The 18,829-nt window shown below is 39.3% G+C and overlaps 2 protein-coding genes across 5 annotated transcripts in view; both read right to left on the bottom strand.

Annotated features, from left to right (window-relative positions):
• SEC61A1 (SEC61 translocon subunit alpha 1) overlaps positions 1–18,829 on the bottom strand; it is a 327,869-nt gene that overhangs the window by 226,837 nt on the left and 82,203 nt on the right. The window lies entirely within an intron of this gene.
• EEFSEC (eukaryotic elongation factor, selenocysteine-tRNA specific) overlaps positions 1–18,829 on the bottom strand; it is a 128,492-nt gene that overhangs the window by 75,510 nt on the left and 34,153 nt on the right. For all 4 annotated transcript variants that reach the window (XM_068694365.1, XM_068694364.1, XM_068694363.1 and 1 more), the window contains exons 2-4: positions 14,102–14,309; positions 10,177–10,273; positions 7,305–7,469 (exon numbers count right to left, since the gene is read on the bottom strand). In XM_068694365.1, the coding sequence (XP_068550466.1) occupies positions 7,305–7,469; positions 10,177–10,273; positions 14,102–14,289 (450 nt within the window). In that variant the 5' untranslated portion in view covers positions 14,290–14,309. The remainder of the gene's footprint in view (positions 1–7,304; positions 7,470–10,176; positions 10,274–14,101; positions 14,310–18,829) is intronic.

Here is an 18,829-nt window from a genome sequence, read left to right as displayed (position 1 = left end):
AGAGGTTACCTTTCCAATTACTATTCAAGCATTCCAATAAGATTCCTGCTCAAACGGTATGTGTACGTGCATGTGGGTCTGTTTTCAATTCAACTGGATTGATAACAATTCTACCTGGTAAATTAAAAGAAATAAAAGTAAAGTTAATGACCTGGCAGCAGCAATGCTTAAGCAAACAAGTTATGCAAACACAAAACAGTCATCCTCTGCTTTACAAAGTTACCAAAGTTTAAACAAAAAGGCATTTGTATGGAAGTCTGTGATTACTATATCAACGTCCATTGACTTAGTTTCAAACTCATCTTGAACCCCAGTGTAAATCACAAGGATGCAACACTTGACTACTGGACCAGCAACTGTTCTACAGGAAACATTACCTAGTAAGTCCCAGGATAACAGGCAGGTTTTGCTAACTTCCATCTAAGCAATGCTTCAAGTCATCTTACGACTTTTCTCCTCCTGTATGGAACTTATATGTGTTGCTTAGAGTACCCATTTTGGATACCTGCATGGCTCCTTTTTAACAGTAAACGCAAGACATTCAGCCCTAGGAAATCAATAGCTGGCATATCCTTTAGAGGAGGTATCGGAACCTGCTTATCCATCATCAGAAAGTGCCCTTTGGAGGACACCACCATTCAGCATTTATCGTGTCTTTTCCTTTCTCTCCCCTTTGTCTCATCAGACCTGCTCTAGCTTCAGCCGATGGAGTTAAAAAATGCCATCCCAAGGTTTCTCATCTGACCTTGATTGGTACTTGGCTTCAAACAGAGGTTTGAAGCCAAGACTGCAACAACAGCAGCTGAGAAAAAGGACAGAGAACGAAAGTTTCTTCAAGCAAGCTATGGTGAAAGTGGAAAAGATCAGTCACCTTGAAGAGCAAACTTTGAGCCTGGAAAAGCAGCTAGAGACAAAGTGAGATGGAAACAGAAGAAGAGAGGAATGAGCACATGAGGGAGGTTAAAGCAATAAAGATAAATCTAAATGTCAGGTATCATCTTAAAAGCTTAGACGCTTGGTTTTCAACTTTGTTCTGTTGTCACAAACCTGCCCATTAGTTACATATCTAGCTGTACTGAAGCTGGCTCTCTCTCTAACAGTGTACAGGAACATATTCCATTTCTGCAGTTGTGGCACTTTCGTATTTGGACACTGAGCTTTTGCCGCAGATCCAGCAACCCAGTACCTTGATATCCCCAGGGAGATACAGAATACTGAGCAACACAGACAACACAGCAACCAGCTGTGTCCATAACAATCACTAATGAAACTATTGCACTTCAGTGCCAAGACCAATCTCAGAAAAGCCCCGCACGTATCATTTTCCTGACAGTCCATGGGTTCCCTCTTCTTCAGCTCAGTTTCCTTCCTGCCTTGTATTTCTGTAACAACTTTCTCCATTTTTTTTTTTTAAACAATTCTCATGAGACAAATGATCTACTAAAATCTGAACAGAAGAAATATAATTTCACTCATCCAAGAAAATCAGTCATTACATTGAGGAAAAACCACAAAGTTCATCTCTCAATGTAATTTCATCTGCTCAGACACAGTCAAGATGATACCCCATTTTTTTCATTTTCAACCCCACCGAACAGAGTACCAACTCTAAGGCAATAATAGCTCTCTGCACTTTCTAACTATCAAGACAAAATTATCTGTGGCAGTAGTACAAAAAATGTATTTTAAGTCATCTCACGTATTAACCACAACCAGTCAAAGCTGCAGATGAACTTGAACAATCAGCACTACAGACATGCCATAGAAGTTAAAGTCTATCGTGGAGAACATCATAGTTACCAACAAGGCTGCACTTTCTCATGCATCAGTCATTTAAAGATGTCTTAAGTGGACAGATGCAGCACAAATCCCTTACTTTTCTGATCCATTGTAGGAAGAAACATGTACGGCTTCTTGGATAATTCTTCCTCATATATTAGAAGGCAATCTGAATCCAAACCGTAGCTAGCTGTCAGGGAGCACAGGGTACAATCTAGATCCTCAAGAAAGATGCAGATCAATTTACTTAATATTTGAAGAGTTAATTAGCCAGCACTGACCAGGCCACTTTTCTGCCTACAATATCACATTAGACATACAAGCTCCAAAAATACAGCGCATGGTTTGGATTAGCACCGCTCACGTTGGCTGCTCTCCCCCTGGCTTTCTTCCCTTTTGCTCTGAACTAAAAGAAAAACTTAAAACCCCATGATAAGCATCCAGCTCCCTCTGTTATGTCTTATCCCTGGTCCTGAATAGAATATGGCTTAATACAGCAAGTCCTGATCTTGCTCCCTCTTTTTACTCTACCTGTACGATGCTTAATAAAAATGGCAAGTGATACAAACCTATAGCTACTGTACATCAGTAGCGGGTAGCTAAAAAATAGCAGCGTACAGAACTCACGAGTCTTTTTAAAGTCTGAATTTAATTAGATTTTTTTTCTTCCAAAATTAAAATGGATTCCTTTCCTTTGTGGTCTTTTTCGTTAAGGAGTGATAAATGGTAAGAAGTTACAGAAGTACACACTGAAAACGAGGGAACTGATCTTTAAAAGAGCTCAGCATCTGCTGTTCCTAGTCTCTTAAGAGACCGAGCCAAAAAGATTTGAGAAGTTTTTATTGCCAGATCTAAATTTTATTCCATGGGCACTGGATCAGGTCTTTAATCCTTCACTTAACCACAAAGAACTGTGCTGAGGAGTTTAATTCTTCCAAAACAACTGATAATATCCCCAAATGTTGAAAGAATACTTTCCAATATAAGCCAAATCCTGCATGGTTTGCTTTTAAGTAAATGCCACAGCAGATACAAAACCAGTAGGATTCACTCTGATGTTTTCTAGGAAAGGAGAAAATCTCCAAAAAATACAACCCATGCTTTAGAAGTGGCAGACAATTAAAGAAACAGTTTAATACTTGTTCTGAATTAAACTGCATGTATAACATTATGCGGACGTTTAATTTATTGATTTAGGATTTAACACTCATATTTTATTACCCACATATTTTAATATGTATTATGAACTGTCTTCCCACCGGGAAACAATTTTACCAGTTACATTTAATTTATTCCCCCCCCACACACACTTTTTGAACTGCCTTCTTCACAGCATATCAATGAAAAGAAAAGTTGGCTGAAAAGTTTATCATAACAAGGAAGTACCGATACAGTAAGTTACAGCCAGGCTTCAAAGGAAAAAGCAAGGTGGAAATTGAGACATTCCTAGCCATCACAGAAATTAGCTTCTGAAATAGTCTCCCAAGAAGAACAGTGGGACAAAATGGTCAGTTTTAAATGAATCTTAGTAACTTTCTGTAGTATTGTTTGACATAACTGCTAACACAGCAAGTTGTACTCAGTGACAAGGTATCTTTCTATCACATACCCCTAGGAAGGGGAACAAAAGATTTCACAAACAAGCCATGTTCTAGGTGAGCCAGGCTTCTTTCCCCAGCAAATGAACTGTAGTATTTGAACTGCTGCTTTAGCACCATTGGGTAAGGAGCATCCAAGAAGCCTTGAAAAAACAGGTACAGAAGCAGCAGTCAGGTATCCTTTCAGAAAATTTAGCATTGGCTCTACTTGCAGTGCAAAGCAAAATACTGTCAAGATCTCCTGAATTTTGGAAGAGGTATACTTTGAGGAACAAGAAATGGAAAATGAAAAGTAGTAAACATTAAAATTTCACCATGAAATTCCACGTACAAGTTGCTTTGTGATATGACTCAGTGGATTTGTTAACCAACTTTGTTTTCTGAGATTTAAATACAGAAATTTACATCCTCTGACATAATTTATGTCCTCTTCAATAGTGCAACTCCATATGATCTTGCTAGAAGTCCTGAAATACATTGGAATTAGTTATTACATTTATATACTAAAGCTCACTGATCAGAGGTCTTGGCATGTCAAATAGATTGAAGCAGTCATGCAGGAACAAGCAGAACTATGTTAGAGTTCAAATAGCTACAGTGGTTTGAAGGTAATAACCCAAATAGTATTTGTAAGGCCATTTTATCAGACACTGGAGGACTTCTTTGTTCAATGAATCTTAAAGGCTACAGAATGTCGGCCAGAAAACAGACCAAGGTTATTTAGCCAACAAGGTAGCTAAAAAAGATCTCTTTCCATATGGTGGAAGCATATGAAGCCATGAAGCTATTTTAAGTGTTACACTTAAAAGTAAGTGTAACACACTTCTTACAAGTTCATAAAGGCAATGTAGTTTGATAGCAAATAGGCCCTTGCCAAGACAAAAACTACTACTGGTTTAAACTGGTATTAATTTACTAAGAGACTTGACTAGATAAACAGAAGAAAGTTTCTCATTTTTCTCCTCCATACTTGATGTCTCAGGGGACCTCTTAAAAGTATACCAAAGTACTAAAGCACCTGGATGAGTGTTCTCCAGCTACAAGAGAAGCAGTTCATAAACCTTCTTGCAACTTTTGAGACTGATGCATTTGGTATTAGTAACAGAAATTGCACAAACAACAGTGACAATGAGGGCTGGACTTGGTATGAACATTCCTCTTCCCCTTTGATGATAACAGCTCAATTGTGCCTTGCAGATAAAAAAATCTGACATCTAAGAGGCACCTCCCAAGGGCAGTCCAATCACTGGGTGTCCAGAATTTGTTTATTACACAAGAAAACTTCGTATTATATTACAGCAGTGCTTTATTCCACTCCAGCACACAGCAAAAATAAGCTGAAAAAAAACACCAGGCAATCAGCTTACTCTAACATTCATCAGTAACTACATCACAAAAAACAGCTAGGATTGGGAATATAAAGCACAAGTTAATTTTTACTGCTTGGAAATCCTGAAAGAAAAAAGTGGTGTTTGTACCTGCTGCCACAAACATGCTTTGTGGCTGCTGTATGCCTGCAGCAGTTGCTCACAGCTAAGGCAGTGCTGGATTAACACTCTGGGGATGACCAGATATGTTACTGACAGATCAAGGTGCGACTGCTTTGCTTTGAAACAAGCATACCTACGAAGTGACTTCAGCCTACCTCCCTGGCTTAATATCCATTTACAGTGAACATCTGTCTCTGCCCCCTGACTCAGTTCAACATGACCTCTTCCATGAACTCTCACAACTCTTAAGTCAGAGTGATTCTTATTAGCTAACCTGGAACACTTTTTGTGCCTGAAAACATCTTCTCTTTAAAGGAATACTAACAGATCACTGTTTTATACAATCTTCCCATACTTCTAGTGTGTCTGCAACTGTGCAATCCGGAGCCAGAATCACTAATCCTGGGCAGAAGGAAGACAACATTCCACACTGCATTTAACATTACTTCTCACACAGGACTTTGTTTCTTTGCGTTAAGACCACCAGCAAGAACAAAATTCATGGTTCTTGCCTATTTTGTGTTGGCTTCGTAAGTAGATGCTGTTCTTAAGCTATTATTTTTCTTTTCACCTGTGTAAGGAAGGCAAAGATACTTCTCCCCCACTGAAAAAACTTACCCTTTTCAATTAAATAATGCTATAAAAAACAGCTCTACAATTTGAAATGCTCACAAACTAAAGTCACTAAACATAATGTACTTAGACCAGTATTTTGAAATGATTAGGACCAAACTTAACCGTAAAGTCAATCTATACTGGGGAAAAAAATCCTTACTATTTCACTCCAGGAACTTTTATAAAGCAGAAATAAAAATGTCACAAGTTGTTACAGTTTATAAACTGGAAGACTGTAGAGATTGAAAGACCACCGAAGTAATCTTAATGGACATTCAGAATTCTGCCAACACTATGTTTTTGCTGCAGAAATCCTACGTTCATGCTCTTCAAGGTGGATTTCAAGTGCTAGTGAGCAAATAGTACTAACTCAATCGGATAGTGAACTGTTTGCTGTGTCAAAGCTTTTTGCCAAAAACATATATATAATTTTTCTTTTTGCTGTATGGATAATCAACCCCAGATGGCAATTTACATAGGCAACAGCATAAAGGAATCCATGCACTGCTGGTGCTCTCAGCCCCAATCAGAGCAAGCATGGACGTTTGACAATGTCACTGTTTATTTTTAATTGCTGTGTCCCTCCTTTGTGCAGGTTCAAGCGGTCAAAGATGTCGAAGTCCATTAGTAGAACTGGAAGGTGATGCCACTTCATTTGGTGAGAGGGTTCCTCAAATTTAAAAAGCAGCTGGTTTGTAATGTCCCTAAATGCCCAGTGGGCACCAGCTGTCAATCTCAGTTACCATAGGGTCAGGGCAAAAAAAGGTCAGAGAGAGTCATAAACCACAATGTGTTGTGAAATGTGCTTCCTCCATTACCTTGTAGGCCTGAGAAAGGTTTGACCTTTTATAGGTATCCTAACCCAACTCTGCATGATGCTAGCAGGGGTAAGGACAACACACAATTCAAACTTACAAAGGTTGCTTCCTTTTAACCGTGCCGTGGTTACCTGTACACTATGAGCAGTCACATTCACAGGCTGCTCGTGGCAAAGAGCAAAATGCTGCTCACAACTATTACCACTCCGAGCTATGGCATGCCTGCTGTCTCACAGAAGGCTGTGGAAGGACTAGTTCATTAACAGCAACTGAAAATAACGAACTTTGCGGGTAACTGTTAATGCCATAAAAGCCAAGTGATTTGGCTTCTCTTTGTCAATGTCTGTTTATCTGCTACCTTGGTCTTTCACTTCTCTGTAAATAAAATAGGAGCACCAGATAAGCAGTTCAAAGCCCACTGAAAGTCCTCTTGACTTTCTACAGGCTCTCTAAAAATCCCAACCGCAGCAAGCCAGACACCGCATTCCAGCAGCTCTTCCAGAACATGCTGACATCAATTAAACCCCTGGCTAACAATGATAATGTGCATCAAGCATTTCCATGTCCTCTTATTGCCATTTCCACGCACTCTTCTTTCCACTTCCAGACATCTCAGGAAGCCTACCTGGGTCAGATTCTTTTACAAGCCTTCTTGCTGAGGCAGAATGTCTCAAACAACAGTAACCTCACTCAAACCTTGTTCACTCCTTAGGCATGTCCTGTTTTGGAAGCATGCCCACCTTGCTTTTCTGAAGTTGAAAATCTAACACACTCATCTAGGTCAGCCTTCCCTCTTCTTCATTCAACTAAAATGGAGCAGGTAACTTTACTGGCTGTGTTACTTAATCTCTTTCTCCCTATTATAAATGTAGCTTATACTAGAGTATCAGAAAAGCAATGACACTGAAAATAATGGAACGATTTCAGACTGCAGAACACACTCTTCTTTGTTGAATGTCTCTTTCTATCAGGAAAACTGGGGGGAGTGAAAATGAGAGACTCACCTTCAGGGCAGGAATCTCCACATTGTCACCAAGGCTAACAGAGCCAGAAAGAATAGTCCCTGTCATCACCGTGCCTTGACCCTTGATAGAGAAACAGTGGTCGACTGCCATAAGGAAGTTTCCCGAGGGGTCTCTTGATGGCAGGTACGCCTGAGACTTCAGGACCTGAGAAAAGAAAGATAAAAGCAGAACCATGCCTGGGTGAAAAGTCATGACAGCCATACAGCAAAAGGAAGGCAAGCGGATGATTGATTGAACAGGCTTGCAGTTTTACTGATTTCAGGCATCTCCCAGCGAGCTTAGAACGCACCAATGTCAAATTAACTGTGCGTGCCATAGAGGAGATGCACACTTAGCAGCAGGAACAGTTCGATTTTCTGCCTTAGAAAGATTTGGTGCTGCACATTTAGCTTGGTTAGCAGAACTGCACTGGCAATAAAGTTGCTGCCAAACTCAATATAAACACTGTAGCAAAGCAAATGAAAAAAAAATCCTGCACCCGTCTCCCCCCTCCTCCCCACCCTCAAAGTACAGTCTTACAGTGTATTTTGCTACTTCAGCTCTTTTTGATTTAGTGCAAATTAACTTACATAAAGATATTAGCCCCATCCCTGCCTCCCTCCCAGAAAAACTATTACACCGGGATAAGTTTCAAAGTCAACTTCCCCTTCAGATTTACGTTAACACTTCTTGGAGGATCAAGCCACTAAGAAAAATAGCTATGCAAGTATCATTTTCTAGAGAAAATATCAAAGTTTAGGATTTCTGTTTTGCTGACAAATAACTATGCTTCTTAAAACACATCATCATAGGCAGAAGACTAATTATAAAACTGCAGTCACATACCCAGCAGTGGTTCAGAGGAACTGGTTCACCCATCTCAAATCACTTTTGATCTTTGTCTTTGTTACAATATCAGCATATTAACTTGGCAATGCCTTTAGCATCTGCTTTTAAGGTCAAAAACTGGAGGTTAAGCCCAAGTCATAATGGCAGAACAACGGAGAGGGCGCCTCTTACCAAGGAGAGAGAGGGTAATGCTCAGGGGCAGGGCTCTCACAGCATTTGCCAGCTCTGCTAAACACTATGTCTCTGAGTTGACAAATAGCTGCAACTTGGTATTTCCTCCAAAGGTTTTAAACCTGGGGAATGGCCCTGTAAATCTACCTGGACCTAATGAAGGCAAAACTAAAGACTTGCCTATCTCCAGCTCTCTAGATATTGCAGAGTCTGTTTTCAGCCAACCTGCTGCAGGCAAGACAACCCTAAGTTTCTGGTGAAACCCGAAGTTTCGTGCTTGCAGGAATTTACCCTTTATTTTAAAGGTGGCAGCATCCAACAGATCCGTATCAGATGTTGGCAAGATGATGCCTTTGTTTTAGGACCCCATCTGCTGCCTGCAAATAGCTGCAGCACCCCTCCAGGGCAAAGACATGCTACACTCTTCCCTAATGTTTACTCACAGGGGTGACAATCTGGTACATGCCATCTATCTCAAACAGCCATCCTAAGTGCCCTGCCCTTCACAGTTTAAGCATTGTACCATATAACTTACCATATAGCTCATTTTCTTTTACCGTATAACTAATTTTCGTCAAGCTCAGTTTACTTACAAAAAAAAATAAAAATTGAGCATAGCTAAAACTAGGGATACCTCTGAAGCATTAGTTTGCTTTAACACTTCTCTTGTTCATACGTGTTTGATGTAATTATCCAATATACCATCACTGAGCTTTTTCCAAACCTGACCTCATTCAGGGCACAGGATAAATCCAAGCTAAGCATTTTATCTATAGCAGAAGTGCAAGACACGCAGTAAACAAGGCAGACTATCAGAGAAAGATGGATTCATTGTGAAGGCAGGTTGGTGTTGCTCTAAAGAACAGATTATATGCTTTATGCAAGAACTTTTTTTTTTTTTTTTTTAAGAGAATGATGATGCATGGAACTTTCCACAGGTAATCACTGACTGTATACTTCGGAGTGTCCAAACAGAAACCACAAAGCTTGATAAACAGAGTGCTAAGCACTCACAATTGCAAACAAAATTGGCAGGTACTCTGATTTGAAAACAAGTGTGTCCCAGAAGAATTCCTAGTTTCCTTAAATGTGGCATCCAAAATTAGTAAACTCATTGGACTTAACTCCTTTGTGCCACAGCTTCCCAATCTAAATATGGGATAAGTCACCTCTACACTTCCTATAGGTCTTTTCGAAGTAAATTAATTGTTTGCCAAGTGTTCAAGTCCAGCGATGAGTGCCAAAGAAAAGTCCAGGAGGAAATTAATCATTCTGAGCACAGAGCAGTATTTGAATGGAGTCATGAGGCCACACAGAATAATGAGAATTAAAACAAAATACTGACTGCCTGCTCAGTAATTGAGCTTTGTGCATCCTGCGCATAGAAGGAGGCAAGGGTTATTTAGAATAAAGAATCACGCATTTAAGCACTGTATCATAATGAAGGAGACATTCACATATGCATAATCTGAGTGCCTGACTTCACAGCTTCACTGTTTTCTTAACTGCAGTGTAATTAACACCTACCAATGATTTGGCAGAATTTTGAAGTTATTTTTATTTGTTATGCTTTGTAATTCCTGACAACTTCAGAACAAATTTTACCACGTGTAATAGTTGTTTCTGAAGACAGCTACTCAAAGGCTTTGAAGCCTAGCAGTTGAAAAAGGAGAACCACTTTTGGGGCACACATCCTCAGCTTCTCCTTTCCCTGGAAGAAATCCCCAAAGAATTAGGTGACATAAAGCTGAGAGTAAGGCAGGAGTTCCTCATCTCTCAATACTAACACTACAACCCAAAAGATTTGAAGATGCTCAAGCTGATTTTACATGATTGTTTGTTCAGCAGGTACCTCAATTAATTCAGAAACACCTAGTGGATTCTCAGACTCTGGGGCTTCTGGTCCGCCAGGCTTTGCTGCGACAGCAACGATAGGACACCCACAGAACCTGAAAGAGAAAGACTCCCACTGTTAGATCTCCTACACATGTAAATTAGACTCACCTGGCAATGAAAGCAGGGAATCTGCCTCAGATTCTGATTTCTGTTCTTCCCCCATGGTGAACAGATGACAATTTTTTTTCTGGAGTTACTGTCATTTGTACTATTAGACTTCCCTATAAAATTTTTCGGGCTGTTCAGCATTAGCCAGATTCAACTTTCAGTGGCAGTCAAAAGTAAGACTTCATTTCAGAAACAAGGACCATTACTCAGGCTTATCACAGTGACTTTGCATTTTACCTGGAGACTAACAGGTTTTAACTTTCATTAAAACAATTACAATCCTAGCTGTAGTCATAATCCATAAAACAGAAGCCAAATGTATGATGGCACATGATATCTGCCTGTGTCTGCAGACAGCCTGTAAGATCTGCAGACAGCAGAAAGATCTAATTCGACTAAAATAAAAATTTATGAAACAAATCTCAAACATGTAAAGCTTCTGAGAACAGCAGTACTTCCACAGCTGACCCCAGTTTAGCTTTTCTGACCCCAGTTTAGCTTTTTCTCTTTCAGTGAATTTTATTCTCCAAGCCCTTATTATTCAGCAGCTTTTTTTTAAGCCTCTTGATTGAATTTGTACCATTTGCTCCCTAAAACACAACCTATTGTTCACCTCATCTGATAGCTTGCTTTGCCTACATTTTAGAAAGGGAAATTAGATAAGTCAAGTTACTGCATTTTTGCAAAATTCAGGATTAACCATGTTAATTCATATACGTGAAGCAATGGAATAATAATCAGCAGTAAAACTAATAACTGGTTGGTTCTCACAGATCCTTGATTCTTACACAATTGATTCAGGCAAAGTCATGACTGCTGCCATCCTTGTGACTCCCCACAGCAAAACCATAGATTTTTATCTCAAAAAGGGAACGAAGTGGAGGAAAAAGGACAGTACCATGATAAAGAAAAATATGCTAGATTCTGTAGAGGGAGCTCATTTAGTGATGGAACTGTAATTCAGTACGTAAGATTTTTTTTCTGTTTATATGCCGTAAGTCTGAGGCATCTAGGAACAAAGGGTAATAAAAATGTGCCCTGAAAATTTCTGTGATTAACCATGAAACTCTTGGAAGTTTATTTTCACACAAGCCCTTTAGGGCAATGTATTAAAATAACTTCAAGTTCATGCTGAACCAAATGCCTTACTCCTTTTCCCATATGCCAGAACAAACTAGAGTAATCATACAATGCCACTGGAGCTACTTCCAAACATGATTTGGCCCTATTAAAACTGTTACTCCACCATGCTAATTGTCAGAATTTAGACCCTGCTGGGCAAAGATAAAAGCTGGCATGTGTAAAAAAATATGACAATAGAAATAGAGACATTGAGACAGTTTGCTTTTACTTGCAGTATCAATCAGTGGAACAAGCAAGTTTTGATTAGGTCAAATTTACAGGTGTCAATCTAGGCAAATACAACAGTTGCTTTTCTCTGCCTATTTTTTCACCCTCTGTGGAATCTCCTGACAACACCACAAGAATTCCCTCTGAAAACTGGTTAACATCTACTCTACAGCTGCAGCAGACTTCACTTTTTCTTAGTATTAGGGTATTGTGCATGCACGTGTGTGTAAAGAAATACTCAGCGAGTAAACTAGTCTTGGGAAACACCTCATTGACAATTGTCTGAGGCAGCTGTCAGATGGACTCAGCACATGCCCTGCTAATAAAAGTAGTTTAATAAAAGTAGCTTAGAAACATAAAAACAGTTACGAAGCATGCATTTGGAAATTTAAAGTCAAGTGGGAAAAGACTGAAGAAAAAACGCTTGCCTGACATACAATGGGACATGCACTTTACAATCAGCCCAGGCCAGCAAAGCTTTCAAAGCATCGTAAAGCACAGACTACACTTGCAAAAAAAAAAAAAAAAAAAGGAATTTTTGTTACGGGAACAACACACAGACATCTGATGAAAGAGCATTTCTAGGATCCAGAGTTCAACTGAATAATTAAAACATTATGACAGACCCATTCTCTCCATGTGGTCTTAGGGCTGTTGTGATCAGCTGATGCACATCCTTGTTTTAAAAAGAGGCTGCAGGAAAGGACCTCACAGCTAACATGGCCTGTGTTTCAAAAACATTTCCCCCTCAGTTTTGAGGAAGTATGCTAATTTGTAAGACATACTTGTACTCCACCTGTACTCCAGGATATAAAGAAAAGGTGTAATTCAGGCAGCTTACATAAGTATTACTGAGCACCAGTTTCCTTACAAAGATTAAGTATTCCCTTTACAAACATGCAACTCGAAAAGCAGTGTTTTCCTTTAACATATGGAATACAATCTTGGACTAAATCAAGACTGAAGTATCACCTCCAGCAGCAATTACTGCCATGCAGATACAAATTTTAAAAGGAGGACAAAATAAATCAGTAGAATATGAAGATAAGCTCAGTTATTACAAAATCTTTAACTCCTTGGCATAGACTGTGGTTATTTTAGATGAGAAAAACAAAATAACTATTAATTGCAATGCTACTTAATTCACGGTCCACACAAAGGCATAATAAGTTTATTTGGTAACATAGTTATGAAAACTTTAGAGATAATTATCTCAATGCTCTCTCCACTGGGATTACCTGTGAACTTGATCAAATACACCTATACAAGACTGTTGTTCCAAAATGCCCAAAAGTTTTTCATATTGCAGGTACCTCCCTCTCCTCTACCTCCCCTGAAATAAGATGTAACAACCCACAGAGGAAAAACAAGCCACCTCTATCTGTTTGTCCTCAAATCAACTGCTGGAGAGAATTGAAAGCTGTAGAATCCTGACTAGGTTCACAAGAGGAAATTTGACATTCTTAGTGACCTCTGTACTATTCCAAGTAAAACAAACAAACCCACGTTACTGATGAGCTGGAAAGACAGCAAGATCTCCAGAGTCTCTACGGCAGCAGTTGCATAGTTGAAGAGGGACATTCCCCTACCATCACAAATAAGCTAAGCAAGAACAGCCATATCCAGCCATGCTTTGCTCTTTTGTCCCTCATCAAGTTCTCTCCTCTGTACGCTGGACCTTATTTCTTCGATTCTCAGAATCAAAATGTGACCCAACAGCTATAAATACGGGAGTCAACATCCCTGTACAATACTAGGCAAAATAAGCAGTGTGTCAATTTCTGTAACCACTGAGGGAGTGTGGTGTCTGTATCACATCTTTCCACCTCCTAACAGCCACGTTTTCATTCACCCATCATTTTTGTCAATTAAACAGAACATGCCTGACAAACACCAGCCTAGACAGAGTCACATCGTATTACAGAAACTTCAGGAACATCATCAATTAGATTCTTGGCAATACTGATCAGTCCCATACACAGATAACTACAAGGCAGCTTTATCACCCTACTTAGGGCGATCACATCTTTCGCTCTCAGTTATGGAGAAGTCCTCTTTCTTCTTTAGTTAAAAAAAGAGAAATAGAACACATCTGGATCACAAGAAAAGTTACAAAAAAAGGTTCTTCACCCAGCCTTTCTTGCTTTGTTTTATTCAATCAGAACTCAAAGCAGTCCTTTAAACTGAGAAGTTTCATTACACTCAAATATTTCTCCATACACGATACTTGCAGATGCAAATGCAGAACTGAATTTGAATTTCTGGTAATCTTTCCATTTTCTTCTCATCATCATGGCAAGCTATATCTGTGTGAATATCTCATCCAGCAGGGATGAGATTAGCTGCATTTAGAAACATGTTGAAAGTGAAATGTGGGCAGTATTTTTGTTACACGCTAGCTGTTAATGTTACTGTTAACTTACTTTGTATTTTCCAAGGTCTTCTGCATTTTCTTAGTCATCTTCTCAATGGCACTTTGCCTCTTCCCCTCTGGAAGGAGATCTATTTTGTTCAGAACTACCACCATCTTCTGGCAGGCAATTTGCCCAATTACCAAGCACTCTGCTGACTGCGTCTGCATCCCTTTTGTCACATCGATTACGAGCATCATCAAATCAATAATCTGCGCACCTGGAAAAGAATTCACAGTCAGTATTGTAGCAGCATAAAGAGATTAAGGAACATTTTCTCAAATAGCTTCCATAAAAACTGTATGTATGTGTACACATGTCCAGAAATATGAACAAAGCACAAAACAGCATAAGCAACAGAGGAATGCCTGGCTTTTTGAAAAAATACGATTTATTGAGTTTAAGCTATTATGCATGCCCATCAGTTCATAGAAAAATATGCAAACCTATGACTGTTTACATGTTCCTCCATATTAACAGTGTAAGGACGTTATCACTGCATTTAAAAATAAGAGTCAGGTTTACCACAAATCTGAAGAAATCCTTAGAGCCTCTCTACAGGAGGAAAAGCTGATTTAAATCCTGCAATGTTCATTTCCAATTCAGATCTACATTACTCAAACGTATACTTCATATCACAGCCATAAATAGATCAGATTTAGATCTTCATAAAAAGGTTCCTAAATTTTAGGCTACTTATTGCGCTCATGATGTAACTTTATAAAATTATTTTTATTTTTTGAAGCATTGTTGCAACGAGCTCTTAATCCTCTGACTGAAGCAACTTTAATTCCATGGATTTAACTTAATTTTCCAGGAAGCTTTTCATGAATGTTGGGCCTTCCACTAATTACATTCAGAATTTTCCTGCCTCATTCCAGGTAACCGAAATACTTTGAATACCAAAAAGGCAGAGTTCAACAAAGTTTAATGTTAAAATAAATAAATAAATAAAAAAGCTTAAATATGAATAAGAAAAACAAATCCAAAGCTGAACTAGCAGAAAATGATGTTGGAAAAACACATTTTAAGAAATGTAGAAGAGATGTAAGAAGAAAACATGCAAAATTGCAGCATTCCAGATTTAAGAGTTTTTAATATCTGTCTCTAGGCTTTTGATCAGAAGAACATGAAATCGATGCAACTGTTCCTTGTTCTTTTGCTCTCTCCAACCCACTTTTTTTTTTTTAGTCTTTATAATTGCTATCACAACAGCTACCCTTGTTCATAGTTCCCATGAACTCTCAGGATAGGAAATCATTCTGAGGCTGAAGTGCATGGGTGAATGAGTGGGTGGGAACTACAACAAGAAAAAATTATGGTTACAAATGACTATTTTCAACCTACCAATGCTTTCATCTTGTAATAATGAATGCTAAATGTAAATAATGAATGCTTCAGAAAGCTAGCTGGGTAATTATGACATTTGCAGAGCTCCTGCAGACTTTTCTCCAGCCATTTCAAAAAATGCTCCAAGACAAATTAGAGATAGGCTCTGTCCCCAAAAGTATTTTTAACTTTTATTGTTTCAAGAATTACATTAATTTAGAACTTGTTTATAGCATAAGCAACGCTAGGACTGCACAAAAGACTCAGACACCACACAACAGCGCATATATAAAGACCAGGAAGCATGAACAGCAACAAGTGAACAGCACGAAAATTGTTCTAGGACAACACATCAAACAATCAAAACACATGTACTTTTGTGAACGTATACAGCAGGGTTTGTCTTGTTTTAAAATAAAACTTAACACCCAGGTTTTGTATTAAACTACACCACGCAGTAATTCTTACTACACAAATGACACCCTTAAATTGAATGGGAATTAATAATTAAAACAAAACCACAAAGTTAAACACGATTGTTAATACCATAAAAAAAAATGGGTCATGCATTCAGTGAAATAACATTGTAGACTTTGCAGCCTAAGTTTTAGCTAAGTCTGTTACGACTAGAGGATGGCAATCGCTGTGCTCTGTAATCAAGCCCAAGTAACCAGATCTGATGAACCAGGACTTGAAAAGGGTGGCGGATTTGATGCTTTAAGTATCCATCTCCTCCCTCCAACTGGAGACAAAATCTGCAGCAAAGCAGTTATGTGAAGTTTCAGTACAAGGGCCACTTTATCTTGAAATGCTAAATTAACTGCTTTGAACACATTTGTTATAAAGCAAACACTTGTAATTGCTGTATTTATAAATCTATTAGGAACCCTTTAAAGAGCCATAAAACTCACCAGCTTAGTTGCTAGAAGGTTAAGAATGCCTACCTTGGGGCATTTCATAGCAAAGAAAAGATGAACATAAGAAAAATAACTGTACAGTCCATGGGAAAACTCCAAAAACACCAGAAAATGTATCGAAACACTACAGATAAAAATATATTACAGCCAAGGAAATGACAACACACTCAAGTTAATGAATGTGGCTTAGTACAGCTGCTGTGCCTCCTCCAAATCCTTCATCAACTAACTGGCCACAGGGATGCTGTGGGTGCACAGAGGGCACTGTGGCATCGTCACCCACAAAGGCAGAGCAGGCACCTGCACAGGGTAGGAAGCTGCTGTGCTTTAACAAAATGGTGAAACAAATAGAAAGATTAGGACACTGGCAATGGAAATACTTCAACCGTGTTCTGCTCAGGGCATGAGGATGTTTTGTACTTGTCTACTCACACATAGCAAGAGGTGAGCGCTCAAGTTCACAGGTCCCTCAAGCAACAAGACAAGAAAACCACCACAGAATTAGTTCCTCAATATTCTGAGATATTTAAACAAAACTTCTTTGACAATTCTCCCTCCAAATCTCTTGATCTTCTGCCAAATTTTAAATTGTTTTATTCCATAACCAACTTCCTTAGTTGCCCTTCACCCACACATAACAGTTCCTTAACACCATGGTGAAGTCACGCAGGGAGACCAGAGCCAAGCATGCAGCGATTCCAAGGGAAAAGCTCCTCATCAGGACAGCGAGCAAGTCACCTGCAAGAAGGGGACTAAACCATAGCCTTCCCCACACACATAGCCTCCCCAGAGCACAAAACATCTTCCAAGCAGTTTTTCCCCTACAAGAGCTGCAATGTGTTTTACTTCACATTTGCAATTTAAATAATCTCTATCAGGTTATTAGTCAACTCACTACCATGCTAGATTCCAGTCACCAGAAGGAACAATGTTCCTGAAGAATTTTCTACGGCAAAATAAGATTTAACTAAGAAAAGCTGAAGTAAGGATGGATTATATAAGCAGAAACTCCAAGAATGACAATAAAAAGTGCTATAAACCTGCACTATTTGACCAGAGAAGGCCTGCCATAGGCTCTTCTGAGACATGGAATAAAGGAAATGAAGCACTTTTTCGTCTCAGAACAGGACAGGACATTGTCCTACACAGTCAAGATGAGGAACACTCATCTCTTCCATGTTACTCAAGCTCTCAAAGCAGGCCAGCAGAGCTTGAAACAAACCTGAATGAAGCAGACACATATGCAGACCTGTCCTTTGCATGTAAAAAAACAGCAATCCAGAAAAAACACTAACCTAAGGTATCCAAATTATTTCCCCTACAGAAAAAAAAGAACAGTCGTGTAATCTTTTTACAGCTATTTCCTCTATGAAAGAGGTGCTCAAGAACACCAAGAAAGAGTCCTCCTGAAGTGGGATTTCTCACTTAGCCTGAAAATCACCAATAATCAGGGTATCCTTCCTGTGATGGCACACAGCTCTGTTACAGCCCTGTAAAAAGCAAATGAAACAAACCAGTCATCATCCAAAAACACAAGGGAGGTGGTAGGGAGGGAAGAGAGAGGAATTATATTGCACGAAAAGAAGCTAAACCACAGTGAAAAACAAAGTAAAGAAGAAGACAGTCTACTGAGTGAGGAAAAACAAACAAAAGATAACACATGAACAGTGAGAATCTGGATGACAGCCAGATACGGGAGAAAGGCAGCAAGACCGGCAGCACAGCATCAGAAGGATGACTGCAAACAAGCGTGCCAGCTGAACCTGGGGGCTGTAGCACTCATCCGTACCAACAAAAGGGGCAAGGATCACAGAACTTAGAGACATTAAGAAAATATTTTCAGACGAGAGAAAGAAAATGTCTATCCCTGCTTTGAATATTCAAGACCAATCCACTCTCGGTACTGAATTCTGGGCATATCTGACTGCGGCCAGTCATCAGGGATGTAACTTACTGCCACTGCCTGCAGATCGAATAGGATCCACACTATGAGGACTGCAGGCACACACCCCAAACTAGGCTGCATTCTTGTCTGGCCATGCATAGTGGACTCCTAAGAAGGTTTGCACAATTTGAACAGCTTACTGGTTCTGAAGGCCAAAACATGAGTGTTTTCCAAGTAGCCGTTACTGACTACACTAGATGAAGTGGGGGGGACTGTTAGTGTTAGGCTAGAGGTTGGACTCGATGATCTTGAGGTCTCTTCCAACCTAGAAATTCTGTGATTCTGTGAAGTTTTGAAGTAGAGGTTGAAGTACTCTGCAATTTCTACATGTTGCTCTCTTATCTTTACACAAAAGGACACAGGGAGTAAATCTAGATCTGTTCTACCAGTATTCACAGGGAAACACCACAGGAGTGCCAAATCCCTAATGCTCTGCCGTTTTGAAAAATACAGCCTGTCACTGCTGTGTTTATTTTGGGACAGAACATTATTACATCCTACAGCAAATCACTGTTAACCTCCATCACAAAAGCAGGGGCAGTTCTGGAT

The sequence above is a fragment of the Anas acuta genome, chromosome 11 (assembly GCF_963932015.1).
Source record: "Anas acuta chromosome 11, bAnaAcu1.1, whole genome shotgun sequence".
NCBI lineage: Eukaryota > Metazoa > Chordata > Aves > Anseriformes > Anatidae > Anas > Anas acuta.
This window is presented reverse-complemented; position numbering and strand designations above follow the sequence as displayed.